The sequence below is a fragment of the Phaethon aethereus genome, assembly GCF_964289735.1.
Source record: "Phaethon aethereus genome assembly, chromosome: 15".
Taxonomy (NCBI): Eukaryota; Metazoa; Chordata; class Aves; order Phaethontiformes; family Phaethontidae; genus Phaethon; species Phaethon aethereus.
Window position 1 is genome coordinate 17597826 of NC_138591.1, and position 22066 is coordinate 17619891.

At 53.9% G+C, this 22066-nt stretch overlaps 4 protein-coding genes across 4 annotated transcripts in view; 2 read left to right on the forward strand and 2 right to left on the reverse strand.

The window, feature by feature from the left end:
• Positions 1-106, reverse strand: part of NUBP2 (NUBP iron-sulfur cluster assembly factor 2, cytosolic) — a gene marked incomplete at both ends in the record, with an annotated part of 3887 nt that extends 3781 nt beyond the window's left edge. The window contains one exon of the mRNA XM_082006794.1: positions 88-106. Within this exon, the coding sequence (XP_081862920.1) occupies positions 88-106 (19 nt within the window). The remainder of the gene's footprint in view (positions 1-87) is intronic.
• Positions 107-226: 120 nt separating this feature from the next.
• SPSB3 (splA/ryanodine receptor domain and SOCS box containing 3) lies at positions 227-6279 on the forward strand (the record flags this gene model as incomplete). The annotated part of the gene is made up of 6 exons (XM_082006617.1): positions 227-373; positions 1965-2142; positions 2884-3071; positions 4918-5020; positions 5507-5632; positions 5930-6279. The coding sequence occupies exons 1-6, from the start codon at positions 245-247 to the stop codon at positions 6277-6279; spliced, it is 1074 nt and encodes a 357-aa protein (XP_081862743.1). The 5' UTR covers positions 227-244.
• Positions 6280-9269: 2990 nt separating this feature from the next.
• Positions 9270-18506, reverse strand: EME2 (essential meiotic structure-specific endonuclease subunit 2; the record flags this gene model as incomplete). The annotated part of the gene is given in 11 exon segments (XM_082006795.1): positions 9270-9440; positions 10596-10785; positions 11233-11330; positions 11334-11348; positions 12086-12191; positions 13081-13203; positions 13790-14076; positions 15081-15240; positions 16643-16668; positions 16671-16745; positions 18169-18506. Coding segments are annotated over 11 exon segments (1563 nt in total). The 5' UTR covers positions 18481-18506.
• A 136-nt stretch (positions 18507-18642) lies between these two features.
• Positions 18643-21296, forward strand: NME3 (NME/NM23 nucleoside diphosphate kinase 3). The gene is made up of 5 exons (XM_082006711.1): positions 18643-18709; positions 18803-18933; positions 19439-19540; positions 19868-19980; positions 20453-21296. Exons 1-5 carry the CDS (start codon positions 18664-18666, stop codon positions 20568-20570), a joined length of 510 nt encoding a protein of 169 aa, XP_081862837.1. The 5' UTR covers positions 18643-18663; the 3' UTR covers positions 20571-21296.
• Positions 21297-22066: the final 770 nt, after the last annotated feature.

Sequence of the window (22066 nt, forward strand, 5' to 3'; positions counted from 1 at the left end):
GAGAAAGAGGTTGCAGTTTGCAGAGGCTTGTGATGTTGGAGGAACTTATTTTGCATCCGTTTATCCACTGATGGGGCTTGTGCAGACGTGGTTTGTGCTGATCCATTCTTGGGGGGGGCTGTGGTGACCTGGGCAAGGTTGCTTCAGGGAGCAGAGCCCAGTGAGTGGTGGGTGGAAGAGGGGCATGGCTGCTGCGTGTAACCTCCTCTCCCTTGCTCCCCCAGCTTACCTCTCTCAGAACAGCATGGCGCGACGCACGCGGAGCAGCAGGGCCTGGCACTTCGTCTTGAGTGGGGTGCGGCGCGAGGCAGACACGCGGGCGGTTGCCTTGGCCACCGGCGCGCATGGCTGGGGCTACGACTCCGACGGGCAGGTAGGCTGGCTCTTGGGTGGCTCTGAAGCAACACGAGGGAAAGCTTTCTTCTGCCGCGGCAGTAGGCACTTACTCGGGATCACTTCTCCAATCTGGCTCGCTGTGCGGCTGGTAGATGGTGGTGGAGGGAGTGGGGCTGCTTCAGTCTGTGAAGTTACAGTCTCGGATATCTCGGAACTGAAATTCTCTCACGTTTTGTCATGTGTGCGTCCCTTCTGAATCCAACCGTGCTGGAAGATGGGAACACAGCAGGAAATGCAGTCAGTCAAAACAGCCTGAGGAGTGACTTAGAGTCACCTCTGTCATCCTTCACCCTTTTCCCTCCTTCTTGAGTGTGTGAGTTCAGTTCCCCGTGCAGCGGTGGGGATACAAGGAGCTGCTCCTGGAGCTTCAGAGCTAAGCCAAAGCCTTATGAGGCCACTGCCAGAGCACGGTGTCAAAACCCAGGCACTGTGCTCCCAGAAAATTAGCCTTTTCTCTGCAGTCAGAGTAGCTTTGTGTTTCTGCAGTAACAGGAATGGCTGGATTTCTAGATAGCGATAGTTAGGAAGGGCCAATGAAAGACAGAAACCAAGCTTTTTTGTATGCAGGCTAGAGAAGGAAGGGTGGGCAGTAAGTAAGCCCAAGTCATTTCCAATCCTACTGTCTTACACATCTACAAGAACATGAGTTTAAAGGATTTTTTTCTCTAAATACTGCTTACAAAGTTTGCCATGGGGGCGAGTAACGAGCAGGAACATCTGACCAGCGTGAAACCGAGAGTAACTCGCTGCGACCTGTGGTAAGAGACTCCACTAAGCGACACCAAGCCTCCTGAAACATACGGAGTGAGACAGAGCTTTGACTCTTACAGTGTCCAGTGCGGGGACGCTTTTGTCTCTTGGCACTGGGGAATAGTAAATCAAGTTTTTGTGTTTATGTATGAAAGGAAACAAAAGCCTCTGAATCCTTCGTAGGTTCCCTGTGGCTCTGTCTGCAGCACTGGTGTGAGGAGCTGCAGCTGTACTGCTTACCTGGTTCCCCTTTGTTCTGCCCTCTCTCCTGACTGATCTCCTGTCCCTTTTCCTCCTAGTTTGCCTCTCTTCCCTCCGTCGGCTCCTGGGCTCTCTAGAGCAGTGGTTTTTGGCAGCGTGCTCTGTTTTTGTGATGCCTTGGCCGTGGTCTCCAGCTGGCTGGAACCTGCCTGTTGAAAACTGTAGATTTAGCATAGAGTTTGCTTAAAACCCCGTCTGTTAAAGACTTGGACTGTCGCGCTGCTTGCCCGCTGTGACAGCTCGTCGCCCCTAGAAGGCACAGTGAACATATGCACGTCGTACAGTGCCCGATGCCAAGAGGTCTCTCCAGCTCAGACACGGGCTAGCCAGGTCTTAGGGTTATTAAGCAGGGTTATTCGACTGGCACAGCCCCTCGCCTCCCGGCGTGGCGGGCCAGGCCTGGGCACGGTGCAGCTGTGCCACCTCTGGCTCTGGCACGAGCCTGGGGACCTCCCCGCACAGCTCCGTGGCGTGCCAGACCTCACAGACCTCTGCCAGGCCGGCTCCCCGAGCCTGGGGGCGTTCAATAGTGACCGTTCCTCCTCTCTCCCTGGCAGCACAGCGACTCGGATTCAGAGCCAGAGTTTTCCTCCCTCTCGCCTTCCATCCCGAGCGCCATCCCTGTGACCGGAGAGTCCTACTGCAACTGCGAGAACCAGAGCGAAGCGCCCTACTGCTCCGGCCTGCACGCCCTCCACCGCGTCAAGGACTGCCAGTGCGGCGAGGAGGACGAGTGTAAGGAAGGGGGTCCCCAGCGGCCTGCTGTGGTCCTTTGGGCTCACAGACTGTGCCCCTGCACGGATCCTTGGCTTTCCGTGGGGGCCCTTATCTCTGTCCCGGTGTGCGGTGCTCTTTTGTTTACATCTCAAGGCCTCGTAGACTGTAGGAAGATTACAAACATGTGCCTCCTGTGATATTTCAAGGGCTAAGTGCTGAACTCGTTAATGCATGAGAGTTCACCTCTGGGGACCTGCTTTCAAATCCAGCTGAGGCCACCAGTGAAACCAGCCCTCGTGGTTACAGCTCTTTTGCTGCTGATCCCTGGTATGGCTGGCCGGGTGCCCGGCTGCGCAGCAGGGTGTGCTCAGAGCAGAGGGGAGATGTAGGCAGAGGGTGGGCTTGGGCTGGCCCAGAAAGCCTGCGGCGTGGCGGAGCTACCGCTTGAGAAGGGTAGGAGGAAAGGAGGCTCTGCCTGGGCCTGCAGAGCCTCGTGTTAGCCAAAACGGGAACTGGTTAATGCTGACCGCTTCGGGTTCAGAGTACTGAACCGTCCCCGGTGGGATACTGCAGAATAGTTCAGGCCTTAAACAACTCTCCAATGTGCACAGCTCTAGGATTTACCCTCTTAAAAGTAAAAAAAAGTAAATAAAAAAACCCACCAGGCCTTCAAAACAAATGTCCGCCTGTGCTTTGGCTTGGGGCTGGCTCCCTGAGGGCCTTTGTCCATCCTTGTCCCCTCTTGTGCTCCCTGAACAGATTTCGACTGGGTGTGGGACGACCTGAATAAGTCAACGGCCACCCTGCTGACCTGCGACAACCGCAAGGTGAACTTCCACATGGAGTACAGCTGCGGCACCGCTGCCATCCGGGGGAACAAAGAGCTGGCAGACGGGCAGCACTTCTGGGAGATCAAGATGACCTCCCCGGTCTACGGCACAGACATGGTACGCAGGGCAGAGTCGCTTACAGGCACACAGAAGTGTCCGGTGTTCTTTGAACAGGGACTGGGAGAATGAAGTACTGCCCAGCGTAGGAGATCAGGTTTGAGGACATCTGAGGAACCTGTCTGTGCACAAGTCCACAGGACCTGACGAGATGCATCTAAGGGTCCTGAGGGAACTGGCAGATGAACTTGCTAAGCCACTATCCATCATATTTAAAAAGTTGTGGCAGCCCAGTGAAGTTCCCAGTGACTGGAAAAGGGGAAACATAAACCCCATTTTTAAAACGGGGAAAAAAGGAAGACCTGGGGAACTACAGGCCAGTTAGTCTCACCTCTGTGCCTGGCAAGATCATGGGGCAGATCCTCCTGGAAGCTACGCTAAGACACGTGGAGAACAGAGAGGCGACTGGTGACAGCCAGCATGGCTTCACTAAGGGCAAATTGTGCCTGACCAATACTGTGGTCTTCTACAACAGGGTTACGGTGTTGGTTGGTAAGGGAAGAGCGACTGATGTCACTGTCCCACACAACAGCCTTGTCTCTAGAATGGGGAGACGTGGATTTGACGGGTGGACCACTTGGTGGATAAGGAATTGGCAACTCAAAGAGTTGCAGTCAACTGCTCAATCTCTGGGTGGAGACCATGTGACGAGTGGGGTCCCTTGGAGGTCTGTATTGGGACTAGTATTATTTAATAGATTTGGTGGGGATGTGGACAGTGGGATCGAGTGCACCCTCAGCACACTTGTGGATGACACCAAGCTGTGTGGTGTGGTTGATCATCCAGAGGGACTTGGACAGGCTAGAGAGGTGGGCACCTGCAAACCTCATGAAGTTCAACAAGGCCAAGCGCAAGGTCCTGCACCTGGGTCAGTGAGATCCCAAACATGGATGCGGGCTGGGGGATGAAGGGATGGAGAGCAGCCCTACCGAGAAGGACTTGGCGGGGGGTACTGGTGGGTGAAAAGCTGGACATGAGCGGGCAATGTGCGCTCGCAGCCCAGAAGCCAACCGTGTCCTGGGCTGCACCCAAAGCCGCGTGGCCAGCAGGGTGAGGGAGGGGATTCTGCCCCTCTGCCCCGCTCTGGGGAGACCCCCCTGCAGTGCTGCGTCCAGCTCTGGAGCCCTCGGCACAGGAGAGACACGGACCTGCTGGAGTGGGGCCAGAGGAGGCCCCAGCGATGCTCCGAGGGCTGGAACAGCTCTGCTGGGAGGACAAGCTGGGAGAGCTGGGGGGGCTCAGCCTGGAGCAGAGAAGGCTCTGGGGAGACCTTAGTGCAGCTGCCAGGGCTGAGAGGGGGCCTATAAGAAAGGGACAGACTTTTTAGCAGGGCCTGTTGCAATAGGACAAGGGGTAACGGTTTTAAACTAAATGAGGTCAGTTTAGACTAGATACAAGGAAGAAATTTTTCACAATGAGGGTGGTGAGACACTGGCACAAGTTGCCCTGAGAAGTTGTGGATGTCCCATCCCTGGAAGTGTTCAAGGTCAGGCTGGATGGTGCTCTGAGCAACCTGGTCTTAGTGGAACTTGTTTAGGGTTGGACTAGATGATCTTTAAAGGTCCCTTCCAAACGCAAACTAGTCTATGATTCTATGAACAGGACAGCAAGCTTCTCCAGTTTTGCTGGGCTCCCCACTTAGGAAAGGAAATTGGAGCTGGGAGCCTTGAACTCTGGCCTGAAAACCTCTGGCCTGAAAACCTCTGACCTGGCTTCACCAAAACCTCTCAGTGTTTTGGATTGTGCCAAGAAAAGGAGGAGAGAGCAGGAGGTGGGAGTCTTGGTTGTGTTTGCTTGCTTGCAAAGACGCTAAGCTTGTGTTCTTCTTGCTGGCCTTGCCTCCCAGATGGTGGGAATTGGGACGTCGGATGTGAATCTGGACAAGTACCGCCACACCTTCTGCAGCCTGCTGGGCAAGGATGAGGACAGCTGGGGGCTCTCCTACACAGGTAGGGCAGTGGCAGAGGGCAGGATGGCTGGAAGGGCAGCAGCGGGCATAAAGATTTTCTTAGGGGACTGAGAAATAAATGATCTGAGGGGATTGAGGCCAAAAAAGCCACCAGACCTGTGGGTCCCTTTGTTAATGACAACCGCTCCGTCTGCCTGCAGCTTTGCAGCTCTTGGAGCATCTCGCCTTGCCTGCGTTGTGCAGACCCCTTAGAACCGGTGCGTAAAACTCCAGAGTGCCGGGACTGCCGGTTGCACGTCACCGATTGGGGGTTTCAGTGCCGCTGCCTGCACTCTGGTATTGCAAAACCTCAACTTTCCCCTCTTCATCGCCCACTCTGGGCTGGGAGGGCGGGGATCAGGCAGTGGGGGGATTGTTCTGGAACAGGGTGAGGCCGTGGGAACTCGCAGTGCGGGAGTTGGGGTGAATTCATGGAGCGCAGGCTTTCCACTGAAGGCCTGTTTTGGGGTTGTTTTTTTGTTTTAAGGACTACTGCATCACAAGGGAGACAAAACAAACTTCTCTTCGAGGTTTGGCCAAGGCTCCATCATTGGGGTGCATCTGGACACGTGGCACGGGACGCTCACGTTCTTTAAAAACCGCAAGTGCATAGGTAAGAGGAAGGGCAGCCGCAGTGGCCTGCAGGCAGAGGGACTGGGAGGGGGAGCAGCACAGCTTTGGCTGAACTCGGAGTCTGGCTGCAGCAGGGCTGCCGGAGAAAACGCTGGCAAAGTAGAAGACCGAGGCGTGAAGCGAGTGGGAGGAAGGTTACAGTTGTTGTTTAATAGATTGGGATTTCAAAAGGCTGTTTTCCTAACAGTTCTGTAGTTAATGGGTTCAGGGTAGCTGGGAGGAGTGAGATCACCTTGTCAGAACTAGGCTGAAACCCCCTCGATGCTGTCCTCCGCAGGTGTTGCGGCCACTAAGCTGCAGAACAAGAAGTTTTACCCCATGGTGTGCTCGACAGCAGCCAAGAGCAGCATGAAGGTGATCCGCTCCTGTGCCAGCTGCACGTCCCTCCAGTATCTCTGCTGTTACCGCCTGCGCCAGCTCCTGCCTGACTACATGGACACGCTGGAGGTGCTGCCATTGCCCCCGGGACTCAAGCAGGTGCTACACAACAAACTGGGGTGGGTCTTGAGCATGAACTATAGCACGTCAAAGCCATCTTCCTCCTCCTCCTCATCGGGAAGCGACTCGGACAGCTCCTGTGGCTCAGATGCAGAGGCTTGCCAAAGGAAGAGGTGCAGGAGGACATAGTGTCTCTGCAGACGAACTGCTGTGAGGGAGTCGGGTGGGGTTTTGTTCCGCTGTCTGAAAGGGGTGGCCAGGCTTGATGCATCTCATTCTCGATGGGAACTTCTACTCGTTTGCAAAGATTTCTCTTATGCTGTTGGAAATCTTTAGCCTAAATGTCCATCACACACATTGAAAAGACCTATTGACTCCAAGAGGTCCCAGCTCTGTGAAACAGGTAAACTGCAGCCAAATATCTGAGCTTCATCTCCTGACTTGCTGTCAAAGCCATCACCTCTTCCTGAAGGATCCCTCTTGTCTGCAGACTCTCAGCAGAGACAAGATTTAAGGTGGCCTCCCGGTTTCAAAACATACTAGACTCTGGTCAAATAACTGACTTGACTCGTCAAAAGACAAAGATCTAAGACCAGTCCCCTCCTCCTAACTGGTGTGTGTTGGTCTGGTATCTGTGAGGAACTCGTCGTGCTGTGGGGCACAATCGAGCAGCAGCTTGATTGGGCTCCTAGAGACGCGTCTGTGTCGCTGTTGTCAGAGCAGTTACACGAGTTGAGCTGTTGGTGATCTTTCCTGAGACCCCGATGACTTCAGTTGCTTTGCATGTTGGCTCCTGCTGCTTCTCCTGTATCAAAGATTGTATTAAACTGTCCTAGTAAAAGTAGAAACTGTCTTTTGTTCCTCTTAGGGCCCTTGAAGGCAGGGATCTGAAGGTGCTTGTCAAAAATAGCCACTCTATCACAGCTGCGAGCCCGGAGGGGATGTTTTAAATGCAGCGCTGGTTTGTCAGATCTGGGCGAGATAAAGGCAATGGAGGTACTCCCTTGCCTCTGCCCCGGGGAGGGTTCTTGCGCTTCCCACTGAAACGTCAGTCAGGTGGGGGTGGATCTTCAGCAGGGCCAGCCCAGCGCCTGGAAGGGAGGCTGCAGGGTTTTAACAGTGCCTGTCCCCTGGCAGGTTGCAGGGGGTGAAACAACCCCAAACCCTATTCCCAGAGCCTGAGAATTGGTGCAGAGTCTGTGCCCAGGAACAGCCCCTCGCCAAGACCTCTCGGTCGTGCCAGAGGAAGTGCTGGGTTATAGCCTGGGCGAGCAACTGATCTGGTAGGGGCCTGGTACCACTGCCAGCAAACAGTGGCATTCTGCATTTGAGCTACCCTTGGATTTGGGACAGGAAAGAGGAGGGAAAAGCACTTCAGCTGCTCCCTGCAGATGAGGACACAAGCAGTGGCTGGGAACAAACTGCACAGCAAGGGGCAGGCTCAGGCACGTAAGCACATCTCACTGCCCGGCTTGCGTGGTGCCACCAGGACGGGCTGGCTCCAGTGACCCATCCCAGAGCTGATGTAGCCTGAGCCCCGTTCAACGGGCACGTCTGGCAGCTCTGCTTCCTCCTGTTTATACCCCTCACTGCCGAAGCAGTGCTGCTGGGAGAGCTGCTGGGCAGGCACGGGAGGAGCGTGCCGACGGAGAGCACAGCACCACGTGCTCCTGGCAGCCCAGCCAGGCAGGGTCTGCCACTCCCGCAGGACTGGATGCCAACGCCGTTCCGGTCCCTGTGGCTTCCGAACGCTTTCTGCGGGGCCTGTGGTCAGCCTGGGGCTTCTGCTCATGGGGCCTTTCCCAGCCTTTGAACTCTCCCCTGGGGAGCAGCGCGTTTGCGGAGGATTTAGGTCTGAGCTGGTGCCATCAGCCAAGTGCAAAGGGTACTGGAATGTGGAAGACTGTTGGAATAACTAGGATGGGAAATGGCTCTTACTCTGTCCTCTCTGTGGGTTTCCTCCCAGCAAATTCCAGCTGCTGCCTTTTCCCCTGCTCCCATCACAGACCTGAAAGGCTCTGGTAAAGCTTTTTGCAGCACATGCATTTATTCCCCGCTGAGCCCCACCACTCCATGACTTTCCTTCCCCCATCACAACTCTTTAAGCGAAGATGGCTCTCGCTTCTCTGGTGACAGGCTTTGAATGAGAACCTTAATGAAGCAGGACAGGCTCTCTCTCAATCCATCTGTATCAGTGCTGCAGCCAGAAAAAACAGCCTTTCTGGATTGCTCCTCCCCAGGAGCTAATTCAAGTATTAGCAGATGGAGGCAGAAGAATCTCTGGCAAGGAGGAACGTCGTTTGGAGGGTGCCCTCCCACTTCTGCAGCACCCGCTGGTGGCGCTGTGAGCCGTGGTTCACTGGAGGAAGTTCAGGGGTTTCTGTGCCATCGTGGAAAGCCCCAGTTGGCAATTCCAAAACCTCAGGCACTGGGGGTCCATGACCCTTGCTGTCCTTGTTGCGGCTATTTCTGAGTAAAAAAAAATGAGGGTTTGCTTTAGGAAAAAGAGAATCCCATCATAACCCACCATTTCGCATGGAGTTTTCTGGAGCTTATTTGGCATTTCCTCGTGTTGGGAGTTCAGCCAACAAACTCCGTGTTACTGTAGGATGTGGTTCCTCTCTGGCCAGCTGGCTTTGACAGCTGGCAAATGTTTTCTGAAGTAACTCCAGCAGGACCCACCGGCCCGAGGAAGCCACGAACAGCACCTACAGTAACAGGTCCAGTCTCACCGAAGAGCCGGTGGGGAGCAGGACATTAAAAGTCAGGACACACTGCAGAAAACACATGGCTCGTTCAACAGCTCACCTGAAAGGCAGCGCAGGACAGACTTACCAAGAGACTGTCTCAGTGGAGGAGCTGATCCTGTGCTGCTCAGGGACAGCTCATGGACACCTTCACATCCAGCCCCTGTTCCAACCATTCCTTAGCGCTCTTAGGAGACAGACAGCTTTCCAGCCAGGGGGGTAGAAAGCTGAGGCTCTAAAAGAGGAAAGGAGAGCCAAGAGGCTGAAGAAATCATCTGTAACATGACATTTATTGATGTGCAAGTCTCTGTTCTGAAACAGAATCAGCTGCTTCCCCTGGCTGAGCTCCCAGCAGCGCTGCTGTGCCAGCTCAACACTGCCCGGCCTTGGCAGATCAGGCAAGGAGGCTGACCAACACAGCCCACAGTCCTACTAAGTGCTCAGGTCCAGGACAAGGTCGGGGTTGGTGGATACCATGAAGAGGTAGACACGGCGCGATAAGTCTGGCCCAACATGGCGGTCTTTCCCGCTGACATCCGATTTCACTGGGATGTCACTCAGCAGGAGTCGTTTTTCATCTTCTGTGCTGCATTCATTGTAGGCCTTTGAGCACACAAGAGAAGGAAGCAGTTAGCACAGATGCTCCAAGACTCCACTCTCCTCTGCAAGGCTCAATGCTGTCGTTACAGTGAGGATCCATGACTGAGCCTTTATCCAAACATACCAGGATCAGAGAATAAAGTTCAGAAAAAACAAGATCTATGACTTGCAAACAGACCTCACACACACTCAGAGTTGCGTGTTGCCCCTCCAGCGTACAAGGAGAGAGCTGTAAAGCCACTTCTTCTGAAGCAGCTATGCTAGGGACAGAGATCAAAGCTCCAGGGGAAGAAAAAGAGAGGAGAGTATTTGACTACATGAGACTTTTTAAAAAAAAACAAAGTTCTGTCATAGTTCCTGATCTAATGGAAAGAGTTTATGTGATTAATGCTCAGAAAAACAAGCACTTGCTGATAAAAATGTATTTTCATAAATTGGCTAAGCTGCTGTCAGAAGGGTTAGACAGCATCCTAGTCTAATCCTGCTCCCCCAACACCTTGCTGAGCCAGTCTAGCTCATGAACCAGCAGAAAGCTAAAGGGAGTAGTTTAATGAATTTAGTGAGTTAAATCAGATCCTTTGAAGGATCAGACAACAGAAGAGCAAGGAAAGTGTGGGATATGCTGCTGGCGACAGCAAGCGGTAAGAGAGATCGGGTGTCCTGTGGAAATCCCTCACAGTCCGCAGGGGTGACACATGTTTTCTGCTTGAGGGTGACGTAGAGCTGTCAGGCTGTAACAGCAGGCACTTGAGACGTCACCCGTTTCAAATAAAACCAAGCAAAGCTGCCAGACAGACCGTGTTGGACAAGGGCAGTAGGATGCATCCAACAGACCTTCAGCTGCACTGGCTGGGGGCAACCAAATGTATCGCCAAGCAAAAATGCAAAGAGGCTTTGAGCAGGTGCTGTGAGGTGAGACCAGGGCAGAGAGAGGCCTGGAGGGCTAACAGGAAGGGTAAGAAGCTACTGCTCAAACAAAGCTATGGCTTAAGTCAAACACCAGCTGGAGACAAGCCTTGCCTTTCTGGAGAGTTGATTTCACACTCTTGGCTCGTTTGCTGCATCAACAAAGACCTTTAAGCAAGGAAGCACATGGCTCCCCTCCCTGCCTGCATCCTCCAAGCTTTTAACAGGACACCGAGGGGTTTGAGGGCCTACCTGTAACAGGAGGCTTGGGGAGGGATATGCTTCTGCTATAGCTGCTGCTGTTGCGGGGCTGACTCTGTTAAACTGCTGGAGTTGTCTCTTCCACACTTGCCAAAGTCCTGTGCCGTCCTTCTCCACTCGCACCCCGCTGGCCCAGACGCCAGCAGTGCAGAAAGGCAACTCCTGTGACTCCAGCTGCCTCCTGCAGAAAGACAGGCTGCTGAGAGCAAGACCTGGGGCCGGTGCGTGCACCGAGCACAGGCCTGCAGACCCCAGACACTGCAGCCTTCCCCTAGGAGTAAGCAGTGGACTTCCTTCTAAAACCTCTTTCTGCCCAGGACTAATATTCCCCCTGCCAATTCTTTCCTTCCCCAGAAAGCTCCAGAACACCTTGGTGAAAAGGTTTTCCTAAAGCTGTCATCTTCCCTCCTTTCCTGAATCACCACTGCATTCTCCATGAGAACAGAGGATTTTCATCAGCACAGAGACTGAAAACAATCTCAAGACAGATCTAGTCTGGGCTCTTACACGGATGGCATCAAGGCCAGGCTGGCAGCCACAGATAAATGTTCCTGTAACTTCCACTGAGGTTTCCCAAAGCTCTGGGATCACATCTTGGGATGTGACCGAGTCCAGTGCTACGACTCACTTGTACGGGCGTTTTGCTATTGCCTTTGTCAACGCAGAGACATGCTGACCGAATTCCTGCCACGTATCTAGGAACAGCACTTCGATGTTACCCCATAGCTACAGCACCACCAGTGCCTGGAGGAGAAGTGACAGAGATGAAACACGTAACGTGCTGACCAAAGAGACAGACAGCCATGAGCCAGGACACAGCCTGAGGCCCTCACTGGTGTCAGCCCTGGTCACCACCAAAGGCACCCAGCGAGAGGAGCGAGGAAAGTACACGGGTAGGACCCATCCCTTGGCAGGATGAAGCTGGGCTGGGGCTGGAAGGGGAGGGAGGCTGGGCTTGCCTGCATTAGCTCTGTTTACACAGCGTCGCAGCAAAGCCTGCTCATCCTTCTTAGCTCCCAGTAAGCCAGTGGAGTCATAACCCACTTTGGGGCATACTCAGGCAGGGGAAGAATTTAGTTCAAGAGATACCAAGCACGGGTTTAGATCGTATTTGACCTAGTTTATGACTGCTGTGGCATCACAGGGAGCATTTCCTGTGCAAGGCAAGACCTGAGAGAGAACCAACAGCTGCTTTCACAGCTAACTGGGCAGATCTTGGTAAGGTTGGGGAGGGGAGGCTGGATCAGCTCTGAACCAAGGTCTTAGGAACAAGAGGCTCCAAACTGTGCCTCTGCAGTCCCTCTTCAACCCCATTGCCAGCCAGGGTGAAGGAGGATGCACATGAATGCAACCTGATCCAAGCCAGCCACCACCTCCCCTGGCAAAGCATTCCTTACACACAAGAGCTCACTAGTGGGAGCCTCTTCCACACAGCTTGACCCCAAGTAAAATAAAACGTTAAGGACCGTAAGAAGTTTTACCTCCAGTATCTCCTCCTGAGTCATAGCCAGCTCTGGGCCAGGCTGGGAGCTGGGACTCTGCTCTCTAGGGCTCAGTGCCTGCTGCCTGCCCTGCTCCTGGTTACACCTGCAAGCAAGACACACTGCTCACACAAGCTCTACATATTCACCCCTCAGGACTGCTGTCTGATAAAGAGGAAAAGGCCAGACTTAACCCACCCACACCTGCTACCTCCCAGTCTGACTTGAAGCTGAAGACAAAGGTGTCAAATTTGCTCCAGGACACCTGCCCCTCCCAGGGTGGTGGCAGCTCCCCTGTGAGGGAGAGGAGACCCTAAACAGAGTGAAAGCCACTGCGTTCCTCTGCTGGCAGAACTCAATGGGCCACAGCTGATTTTTTTAATATGTAACACTCTTGGTAAAATTTATCCTCACAGGCGAGCCCAGGAGGCGGTGAGACAAGAGCTCTGCCTGGGAAATACTCCAGACAGGACAGGACAGACTGAGCTACTGTAGCTGTGTCTATGTGGGGAAGTCTGGAAGTGATCACACCATCACACAGGGGAGATTCCTCTGCCATGCACATCCATAGACAGGAAGGACCCAGCCACTGGGAGCAGCAACACGAAGGAGACTTTCAGGGCACCAGAACAGGGCTCCAGGCATTGAACATCTCTACTTCATGAGCTGGGAACAGAAGGGCAGTTCAGCAAGAGCAGTTCCCTCATCTCCTCCGTATCACTCCAGCCCTCCACCTGGGGTACAGAGAGAAACCTCATCTGTGAACCCCTTCTGGCCACCAGATCCTCAGGGGCTGCTGTGAACGCATGCTCAAAGTACACCCTCAAGACTGCAAAACCCAAGTCCCGGCCCCCAAGAGCATGGACTTTGTGATTCACAGCCACCATGCTGGCACCAAGCGTCAGCAGCTCAGCCCCAGAGGTGTTCCCACTGCAGACATGCTGATCTCCAGCCGCCACGAACTTCCCCGGTGCCACCGCTCGCCCAGCACGTACCGTCTGCAGGCATCCAACCCAACAACGGCCAGGCTGTAGGTTCTGGTGGAGGAGCCCTCCAGATCGGCCAAAGGCAACACTTGGTTCAGGTCAGGCTGAGTCACTGATGGGGCATTGACAAAACTATGAAGCAAGACAAATCACACCCAAGTCTGTGGCAGCCACCTTCTCCGAAACACCCCTCCCCATCTCTGGCAGGGCCTTCCAAGCTGCATCTCATCGTTGGCAATGGGCAGGAGCCAGCCTCAGGCTGCAGCCGAGACTGTTGCCTTTGGGCACATGCCACATGCCACATCTGTCAACATCCTGCTGCTTCTTCTGGCTCACCTTTTTCCCCGGAGCGTTAGCACTGATCTCCTCACAGACGCTGCCTATTCTAGACTAGTCAAGACTATTCTCTAGTCTTGGATGGGGCTGGAGGGACTGGGAACCTCTCATGGCAGAAGCACAGGCTGCCTACACAGGTATAAATAAAATGTAGAACTGCACACAAATGAGAACTAACACAAATCTCTCTGCTTTGAAATGCAAGTGTTTCCAAGGGCTGTGTACTCTGAATGTGTCTTTCAAGCAAATCTTTTACGGACTCCATGAGAATGGAAATGATAAATGCACGGAAAGGCAAGTCTGGCCTGCCCAGCTCCCCTCTGAGGAAAGCAGCATCCTGTCCTGGGGTTAACAGCAGGTGCCTGCATTAATCCCTAAAGACCTTCTGCTGTACTCAGATTTGGCTTCTCCCACAAGTCCTCTCCTTTCAAACCACCCCACTCTGTAACACAGCTTTGTTTCAGAGTGGAGCAAGGGCAGTTTTGAATGAATGCTCCCTCTCCTTCCATGTTCACCTGGCAAAATGCCTCTGCTGTAGAGCACTTTGTGTAGGTCTGGCTCAGAGATCTGTATCACCTGGGTTAGGGAAAAGAGGCGCCTAAGAAAATCTTCTGGTTCTACCAACACCAACACCTCTTTCTCCTCTTCAGTCTTCACCACTGGGCCATCCTAAAGAAGATGAAATAATTTCCAACACAAGCAGGGATCCAGCACAAAAGCAGACAGCCAAGTCTCCACCTGTGCAGAGCCCACACTGTAAGAGGCACTAACGCTCGCAAGGCTACGTCAGTACTGTCCTGGTGAAAGACCACGGCTGAAAGGTAACAACCCTCCCCAAACAAGCAGATCACTGAAGGCACAAAAATAACCTGGCGAGTAAGGCAGTGACAACTGCAGAAGTTGCTAACTAAGGCGAAAGGACACAAAATGGCTTTGTCTGCACTGCACAGACTGTTAGATGACCACGTTATCTGCTGTACTGCACACAGAATGTTAGATGACCACATTATCTGCACCTACGTTATCTGTAGTCTATTATATGACCACAGTATCTGCAACGTTTTATCCAGCAACAGCAAAAATAGAGTTCTGCCTCTGCCTGAAATTCTTGTACAGGGAGTGAGCACGAGAGCAGCCTACCTCAGCCTCCACTGCCACGTGGATACCATTTGACACGGAACATTCTGAAACCAAACTGGAATGGGAACTGTATTTGGTACCAGAAGGTACCTGCCCTTTCAGGTTCCCAGTGAGCAGGGTTCAAGAAGCAATCACTGGGCTTTCCAAACGAGGGGCCCTGCAGCAAATTTGCCTAGCCTGCTTCCGTGGCAGCATGCCATGCACAGCATCTGGGCTGGAAATGCTGCTGAGCGCCCATGCGAAACCTCTGTATGATTGACTTGTAGTGGTCTCATTCTCGCTTACTACAGGTTCCCCGGGCTCACGCTAGATGCACACCTGCCTAAACCAATAAAAGGCAGATGTTTAAAAGACATTGGCTTTGGAATAATCTGCATGAGAATCCAGCTCCATTCCCCAAGCTAACTGGCCACCAGTAATTAGCGTTTCTGAGGTTGACAACTCCAAGGCCTAGTCTAGTGAGGCAAGTCAAAGCTTCTTCCCCCCAGCACCTCACCTGCCAGCTTACACGTACAGAGAAGGTGAGGACTCACTGGAGCAGACGGAGTGTTTGGCATGTTTCTCCTCCAGGTTATGCTGCAGGGAATTGCCTGAGGCTCAAAAGGATATTTACAGTCCAAGGAACTTAAAACCTTCACCCACGCGTCTGAGCCAGGATCTTTGAGGAGACCTGTGGAGGAGGACAGAACAATCCTGACATGAGAAAAAGAGGTATTTCATCAGTGTTATCAATTACAACAAAAACACTAGTGCAGAACAAGGAGATCTGCAAGCATGGGAAGTCTGGTTGCCTACAGCAGCGTAGGCACCTGCGCTTGCTGGCTGGATTGCTAACTGAGTTATTGACTTCATCGTTGAACATCTTTGCAGGCATCTATAAAATTGTCCTTCTTCACTCCAGCCAAGTACGTGGACAGTGACAGACAATTTGCCACAATGACTGTAAAAATCAGCTCACACTGATTCTAGGTTACTAAAGGCAAACTTTCAAAGCCGGCTCTTCCGTTCCCTCAGAACAAATTTTACTGAATTTGTAGAAACTTAATTCTTTTTGAAATCTCTCTGTGAAAGAAAGCTGAAATTAGCCAACAGGCTGAACAATTCGTCGCTAGGAAGCCGGGTTCCACCACCCGTGCACAGCCCTGACGCACCTCCCTCCGCACTCCACTCCTGTGCACGCTGCTACTCCAGCAGCCAGGCTGGGCACACACGTGCATGTCACCGGGGTGCCCATGGAGAATGTGCTCTTTATTACTGGCTCAGCCAGTGTTTATTTGTGCCAAATTTATTGTACTGTCGACACCGTCCATCGGGAACCTTCCTTACAGCTGTCTGTCACCTCATCAAACCATGTGTTTGGCCTGTTTTCTTTGACAGATACCTGCTCTAGACTGAATTTATTTGAGATGTTTCAATAAAAAAGCACAACTATTTCTAAGAATGCAAGTGGAGCGTTAAGAACACGATCCTTGTCCATATTAAAACTAGCAACACCTTGTTTTACAAGGGAGCTTTGCCAGTGGGACTGCCCAGCCCAGCCCCAAGCTGCTCCCCAGGGTAAGATGGATCTCAGGGTGCAGGGCTGGGTGCTGCAGGCATGGTGGAGGCAGACTGCTCCTCCGTGCTGCCCGCACTCCCTCTGCCAGCACCCAAGCACCCGGGAAGAGGGGAAGAAAAGCTTCTGGCTGGTGCAGTGAGGTGAGGGGTGGAACGGAGGTTTGGGAAGGCAGGAGCAGGGTTGAGACCCAGGCAGGAATGTGGGCAGAAGAAAGAGATGAGCAAGAACTAAACTGATTAGCACCGGGGCAGAGGGGAATGCGAAACCAAGTGACAGAGGGAAACTCTTCTCCCTTCTAGTGGGGAATGGACCTAGCCAATGCAGCGGGTGGGGGCTTTCTTCAGCAGCTCCAGGGACGGGGCTGTGAACCCAGGAGCCCATCAGCACTGAGGACTTGGTGGGTACTGATATAATCACCAGAGTGGAGTTTTTAAAGTGAAAAAGCACACAGTATTTTCTCTGGTGGGCTGTGCTTTACACCAGCCAGCCTGCCTCATCAGGCTGAGCCTGCTCAAACGGGATCACTCACAGAACCACACTTCTGGAAGCTCCACCACCTCCTGAGCACCGGCTGCACCCACGACTTCACAGCACATTCCACAACAGGACAGATGACAGTACTTATCCTACAAAGACTTTTCTACTGGCAGAATAATAAAGACAACAATAGGACTGTGTTGGAGCAAACACGGACAATCTTTCTTGGGCAAAGCCAAGAATAAGACCTCTAAGTATTTTATTGGTGGATAAAGCAGCTGCGTACCTGCCATCCAGAGAACCAACAGAACCTGCTCAAGACCTGCATGGAGGAGAATGAGCAGACCAACAAGTCTCTAAACAGAATGTTTAACGATACATATTCTCAAAAAGCATGTATCCTTAAAAAACATGTTTAGTTAAACAAATCTTTCTGTTAGCAATTATCAGTGGAGTGAATGCTTACCACAGGGGTAATATAATTACTGAAAAGTAGCACGTGACAGATGCTACAGAGCGATTCAAGATATAACACTTATGGATCCACTTATACGTGCATAGTAATGAGCTGCAGCTTGGATTCAAGCCACTGGGGACTGGGATGCAGCATCACACTTGTCGCACCCGCTGTTCTGCAGGTGACAGGGAAACCCACCCAGCAACCCCAGGCTGCCCAGGCAAGCTGCAGGGCGAGGAATGGGCCAGCAGCCCCGCTCCCCCCAGGACAGGGGATTAGAAACATGCTCTGAGCAGGCAGATGTGTCAGGGGATCGGCAGCAGCACTTGCAAGTGCTGGGAAAGGGCCAGGATCCCAGGGACATGCTGGTGGCCAGCATCACAGAATAAACCACCTCATTTTCTGACAGCAAAGTGCCACACCATTACCTACAGGATCCTGACACCCTGAACGTCCTCCCTGAGCAGGCAGAGCAGCTCTGGAAGCAGACCCAGCCCTTGGTGAAGCACCTGGAGAACGTATTTCAGGCACTGACTGGTATTTCCAGAGGCTTATCTTGGAGCTGAGCCAAGAAGTGAGCTCCAGATAGCAGCTGATGTCACCCAGCCCAAGCAGGTTCTGGGTTTTGGACTGCAGGTCTTCTTATCTCTTCATGATGACCCTTGAGGACATGAGCAAATTAACAGCTGGGAGCTCGTGGCCCCAGAACTAGATCAGAAACACGGGATCTATAAAGAGAAAGAAGGTCCCAGAGCCCTCCGGGGAGAAAGAGCTGCCCTTCTGCTTTGGCAGCAAGGCCTGGAGAAGTTAAGAGCTCATTTTCCAGAGGTGCCAGCCTGGGCCTGTGAGTGCCACAGCTGAAGGGGTTGGTCCTCTCTCCACAATGCTCAGGAGCAAGGCAGGGACCACAACAGCTGCCTGCTGCAATCTAACCACATCTACCGACATTCTAAGATCGTGACAGCAACGACAGAGATAACGAAGCCAAAAGAGCCTAATAAATACCCAGGGGGCTGCGTGGACCCCAGGCCAACGAGGTGTCCCACCCCGCACAGGTAAAGCCGGGCCCTCCCAGCGGTCTTGGCCCCCCGGGCCGCCGCCGCCGCCGCCCACCTGGGTCGGCGCACACCTCCATCAGCCGCAGGCACCGCTCCGGCCGCAGCAGCCGCCACGCTGCCGCCGCCTCCCGCCGCCGCCGCTTCTCCAGCTCCTCCTGCTCCTTCCGTCGCTCCTTCTCCCGTCTCCTGGCTGCGGCTTCCCCGGGGGCTCTCCGCCGCCGCCTCGGCCGGCCAGCTGGGCCCGCCGCGGGAGGGGAGCCGGTCACCGCCGCCGGCGCCGGGCTGCGGGGCTCGGGTTCGCTCTCGGACTCCGACTCGGAGACCGCCCAGGCGGCGGCTCGTCGGGCCGCCGGCCCCGGACCGCGCCGTTCGCTCCCAGCCATGGCCAAGCGGTGCCAGGCCCCGCCTGTTGCCATGAGAACGGGGACAGCGCCCCGCTCTATCGGCGCCGCCGCTCCTCAGGACCCAGCACGATCGTTCCGCCGAGAGCGGGGGATGGTGGGGGGCGGCACAAGGGCGCTGAAAGGGCGGGGCGGGGGCGCGGCCCCTTTAAGAGCGGCGCCGCCATGATCTGCCTAGTGCTGGGTCTCTTCGCCGGCCTCCTCCAGAGCGGTGCGGGCCGGACCCCGTCCCGTACCCTCCGCGGCCGTGGGCCCGGGTTGGTCTCCTTTCCCCCTCCCTCACACCTCCGCTCTCTCCTTGCAGCCTGCAGCGGGGCCTACGAGCGCACCTTCGTGGCCATTAAACCGGACGGGGTCCAACGGCACCTGGTCGGGGAGATCATCCGGCGGTTCGAGAGGAAGGGCCTGCAGCTGGTGGGGCTGAAGCTCCTGCGGGTGAGCGGCCGGTACTGGCGCTGCCAGGGTGGGGGGGGGCCCCGGGGCCGAGGGCTCCAGGCTGGAGCAAGGCCCATGCGGCCCCGCAGGCCCCGGCTCTGCTGGTGAAGCCCGAGAGGTTTCTGCTTGCCTCCCAGCTTGTACGGCCGGCTCTCATCACTCGGGCACCGGATCCTTGCAGGCCAGAGGGGTGTTGGCACCCAGGTGCCTGAACTGCCTCTGGAGGGGTGATTCTGGTTGTGGGGAGCATGCCTGCCCTCCAGCTGTGTCCGTGCTCCGGAGCTTTCGTACATGGGTGTTGTAAGCTGGCAGTTCTTGCTCCTCTGACTGAGAAACTTCTCCCCTCCGCATGTCAGGCTTCAGCAAAGTAAAGCTATTTCATTCCTGGAATGCAGGAGCTTAATTGTAACGTGCACTATCCAGCTTTAACTGTCTTTCAAGTGTAGAACTTGCCCAGATCCCCTTCAGCCCAGGGCAGACTAAGCTTTGTGCTCTTTGTGCTCAGGCCTCGGAGGAGCTGCTGAAAGAGCACTACATTGCTCTTCGTGACCGTCCCTTCTACAGCCGGCTAGTGAAGTACATGAGCTCTGGGCCCGTGGTGGCCATGGTGAGTGCTGGCCAGGTTCTCCGGAACCAAGAAACAGAATGTAAGTGCAACGTTTAAGCAGTATTGGCTCGTGGTACGATGGAAACAAGGTGGCCCCTCTCTTTAGAGGGCCTCTTGGAGCTGTATTGAACTGCAGGGGTGTTTTCTGCGGTAAATTAAATCCACATAGAATTCTGATCATTTTCCAAAATCAACTTTTGAAGACTATTTACAGAGAGACCCTTTCCTATTTCTCACTTAGGTGGATCAGATGGGCAATTTAGAGGACAGGCAACAGGATCTGCTGAGGGAGTTGTGGAAGCTGATTCTTGTTTTGCCGTCACATAGGTCTGGCAGGGCCTGGACGTGGTCAAGACAGTTCGCACAATGATTGGGGAGACTAACCCAGCCGAATCCAGGCCTGGCACTATCCGAGGAGACTTCTGCGTTGAAGTCAGCAAGTGAGAGCTTTGTTTTTTTGTTCCCTCATTATTTCAGGACGTCCCATCCAGGCATTCCTGTGCAAGGCCTGCCCAAGCTGACTTCTTGGGAGGTGCTGACTTCTGCCTCCTGCAGCTGCCTTTGCCAGGAGGAGAGTGGGTTTGTGTCTTTCCTGTTTCCTGAGGCCTTCTCTGTCAAAAGCAGGTGGGGTGTTGGGGTCTTTTGCTCCAGGGAATCAGGACTGTCAGACTGTGAAGGAGCGCTGAGAACTGGCAGCTCCTGCACATCCATGACGTAAGCAGTGTTCAGCATAATTATGAACAGCCCCTGAGCTGGAAGGAGAAGAGCTGTGTGGTGGGAAGGAGTATTGTAGGATGCAACTGGCTCAATCAGTGTAATTAAATTGGTCAAAGTGAAGTTTTCCAAACTGCAGCTTCCCTCTCCTGCCTTTCTCTGCTTAATGCTGGCTGATGCCTTTCTTCTTCCGCACAGGAATGTGATCCATGGCAGCGACTCAGTTGAGAGTGCCCAGCAGGAGATTTCCCTCTGGTTCCGCCCGGAGGAGCTGACTTGCTGGGAGGACACGGCCGAGCACTGGATCTACGCATGAGAAGAGCAGCCCGAGGGAAGTATGTCTTCCTGACTGGGCACAGGGCGTTCCCATCCATTTCATTGCAGCCGCTTGGGGCTGGCTGTGGATCCTGCTGCGGTGTCGCATGCTGGGAGGGGTTTCTGTTCTGCGTGTGGGTGGAGGGGTCCTGGGAGCTGGTCTGTGTGTGTAACTCTGTGGTTCAGCTCCCTGCAAGAGTAGCTGTTTCTTTTTTTTTTTTCTCTCTGCTATAGTAAGTAGTTGGTATTGTTGCTCTGTGTGCTGCAGGATCTTAAATCCCAAGTAGCTCAAGGTGATTTAGTGAAGTGGAAAACTGGGCTCTGTGCCTGATCCTTGTGTATTCTCAGACCTGCCTGGCACAGGAGAATGTCTCCTTGCCATCGGGAGAGGTGCTCTGCTCACTATAAGATGATGTGATTGATATAATTTACCTGCATTTCTCTAAGGTTTTTCACCAAAGGCTTTTAAAGAATTAGGCAGCTATGGGATAAGGGTGAAAGTCCTCCCCTTGGGGTAAGAGCTCATTCCAAGACCAGGAATGAAGGACAGGACAAACTGCTTGCTCTCCCTTGGTGATTCTGGTTGTGAGGAGCATCTCTGCCCTCCAACTGTGTCCGTGCTCCAGAGCTTTCGTACATGGCTGTTGTAAGCTGGCAAGCGCAAGCTCACCCAGCTTCAGAAGCGATTAGTGAGTCCACGGAAGGATAATTCGCTGTTAAACGCACAGTTTCTCTGGCTCTGGTTCCTGGCTGCTGCTGCTGGGAGTGTGAAAGCAGCTTCTCCAGGTCTGTTCTGGTTCTCTGTGGGCTGCATGGCTCCTGACCCAGCACGGGAGCTTCATGCTGTTCCTCCATGCAACTGACACATGCTGGTGAAACAGCAGCACTGCAAACCACAGGAATAGAAGGTGGAGAGTGAGGTGGGGAAGGATTTGTAGTTTCGGGGCTCAGGAAGGACTAGGATGACTATTTAGTTCCCTCTTGCGTGCAGTGCAGGCTGTGGAGCCCTGGCACTGAGCTCTGGGAGGTCCCGAGATCTTCCTTATCTGTCAGTGGAGCTTCCCTACTGGGAGGGTTTCTGGAAGCCCAGTTTGAAATCAGTTAGACACCGCCTTGAACCTGCTGTGAGCTCTCCCTGGCTCATCAAACTCCTCTGAGCTGTGTTGTGTCTGTAGCTCCCCGTGCAGCCTTGCCAGAGTGTAAGAGCAGGGACGGTGATGTTGCACCCCGCTGTGGAACAGGGGCACGGTTAAACCCAGGGAACAGGGTCCCCCAGGGCTTGCCTGTGTGTAGGCTGAGATGTTAGGCCCATGCCTTAAAAGCCTGTCTGTCTCTCTGGCTCCCCAGCTTTGTAGTGGCTGGGGAATGAGTGCAGTTCTCTGGGGGCAGAGAAGCAGCTTGCTGCTGTCCAGGCCGGCCCGAGGGCTGTGGGGCTGGCGGTGGTACAGGAGCGAGCACTGAGGGGAGGGAGTGCCTCCTGCTGGTAACAGAGGCCTT

Excerpts from the sequence above, each read along its gene's own strand:
- NME3 (XM_082006711.1), top strand. The coding sequence starts at position 18,664 with ATGATCTGCCTAGTGCTGGGTCTCTTCGCCGGCCTCCTCCAGAGCG. Across the intron at positions 18,710-18,802 it reads CGCCGGCCTCCTCCAGAGCG|CCTGCAGCGGGGCCTACGAG; the intron begins GTGCGGGCCGGA and ends CTCTCCTTGCAG. Across the intron at positions 18,934-19,438 it reads TGGGGCTGAAGCTCCTGCGG|GCCTCGGAGGAGCTGCTGAA; the intron begins GTGAGCGGCCGG and ends CTTTGTGCTCAG.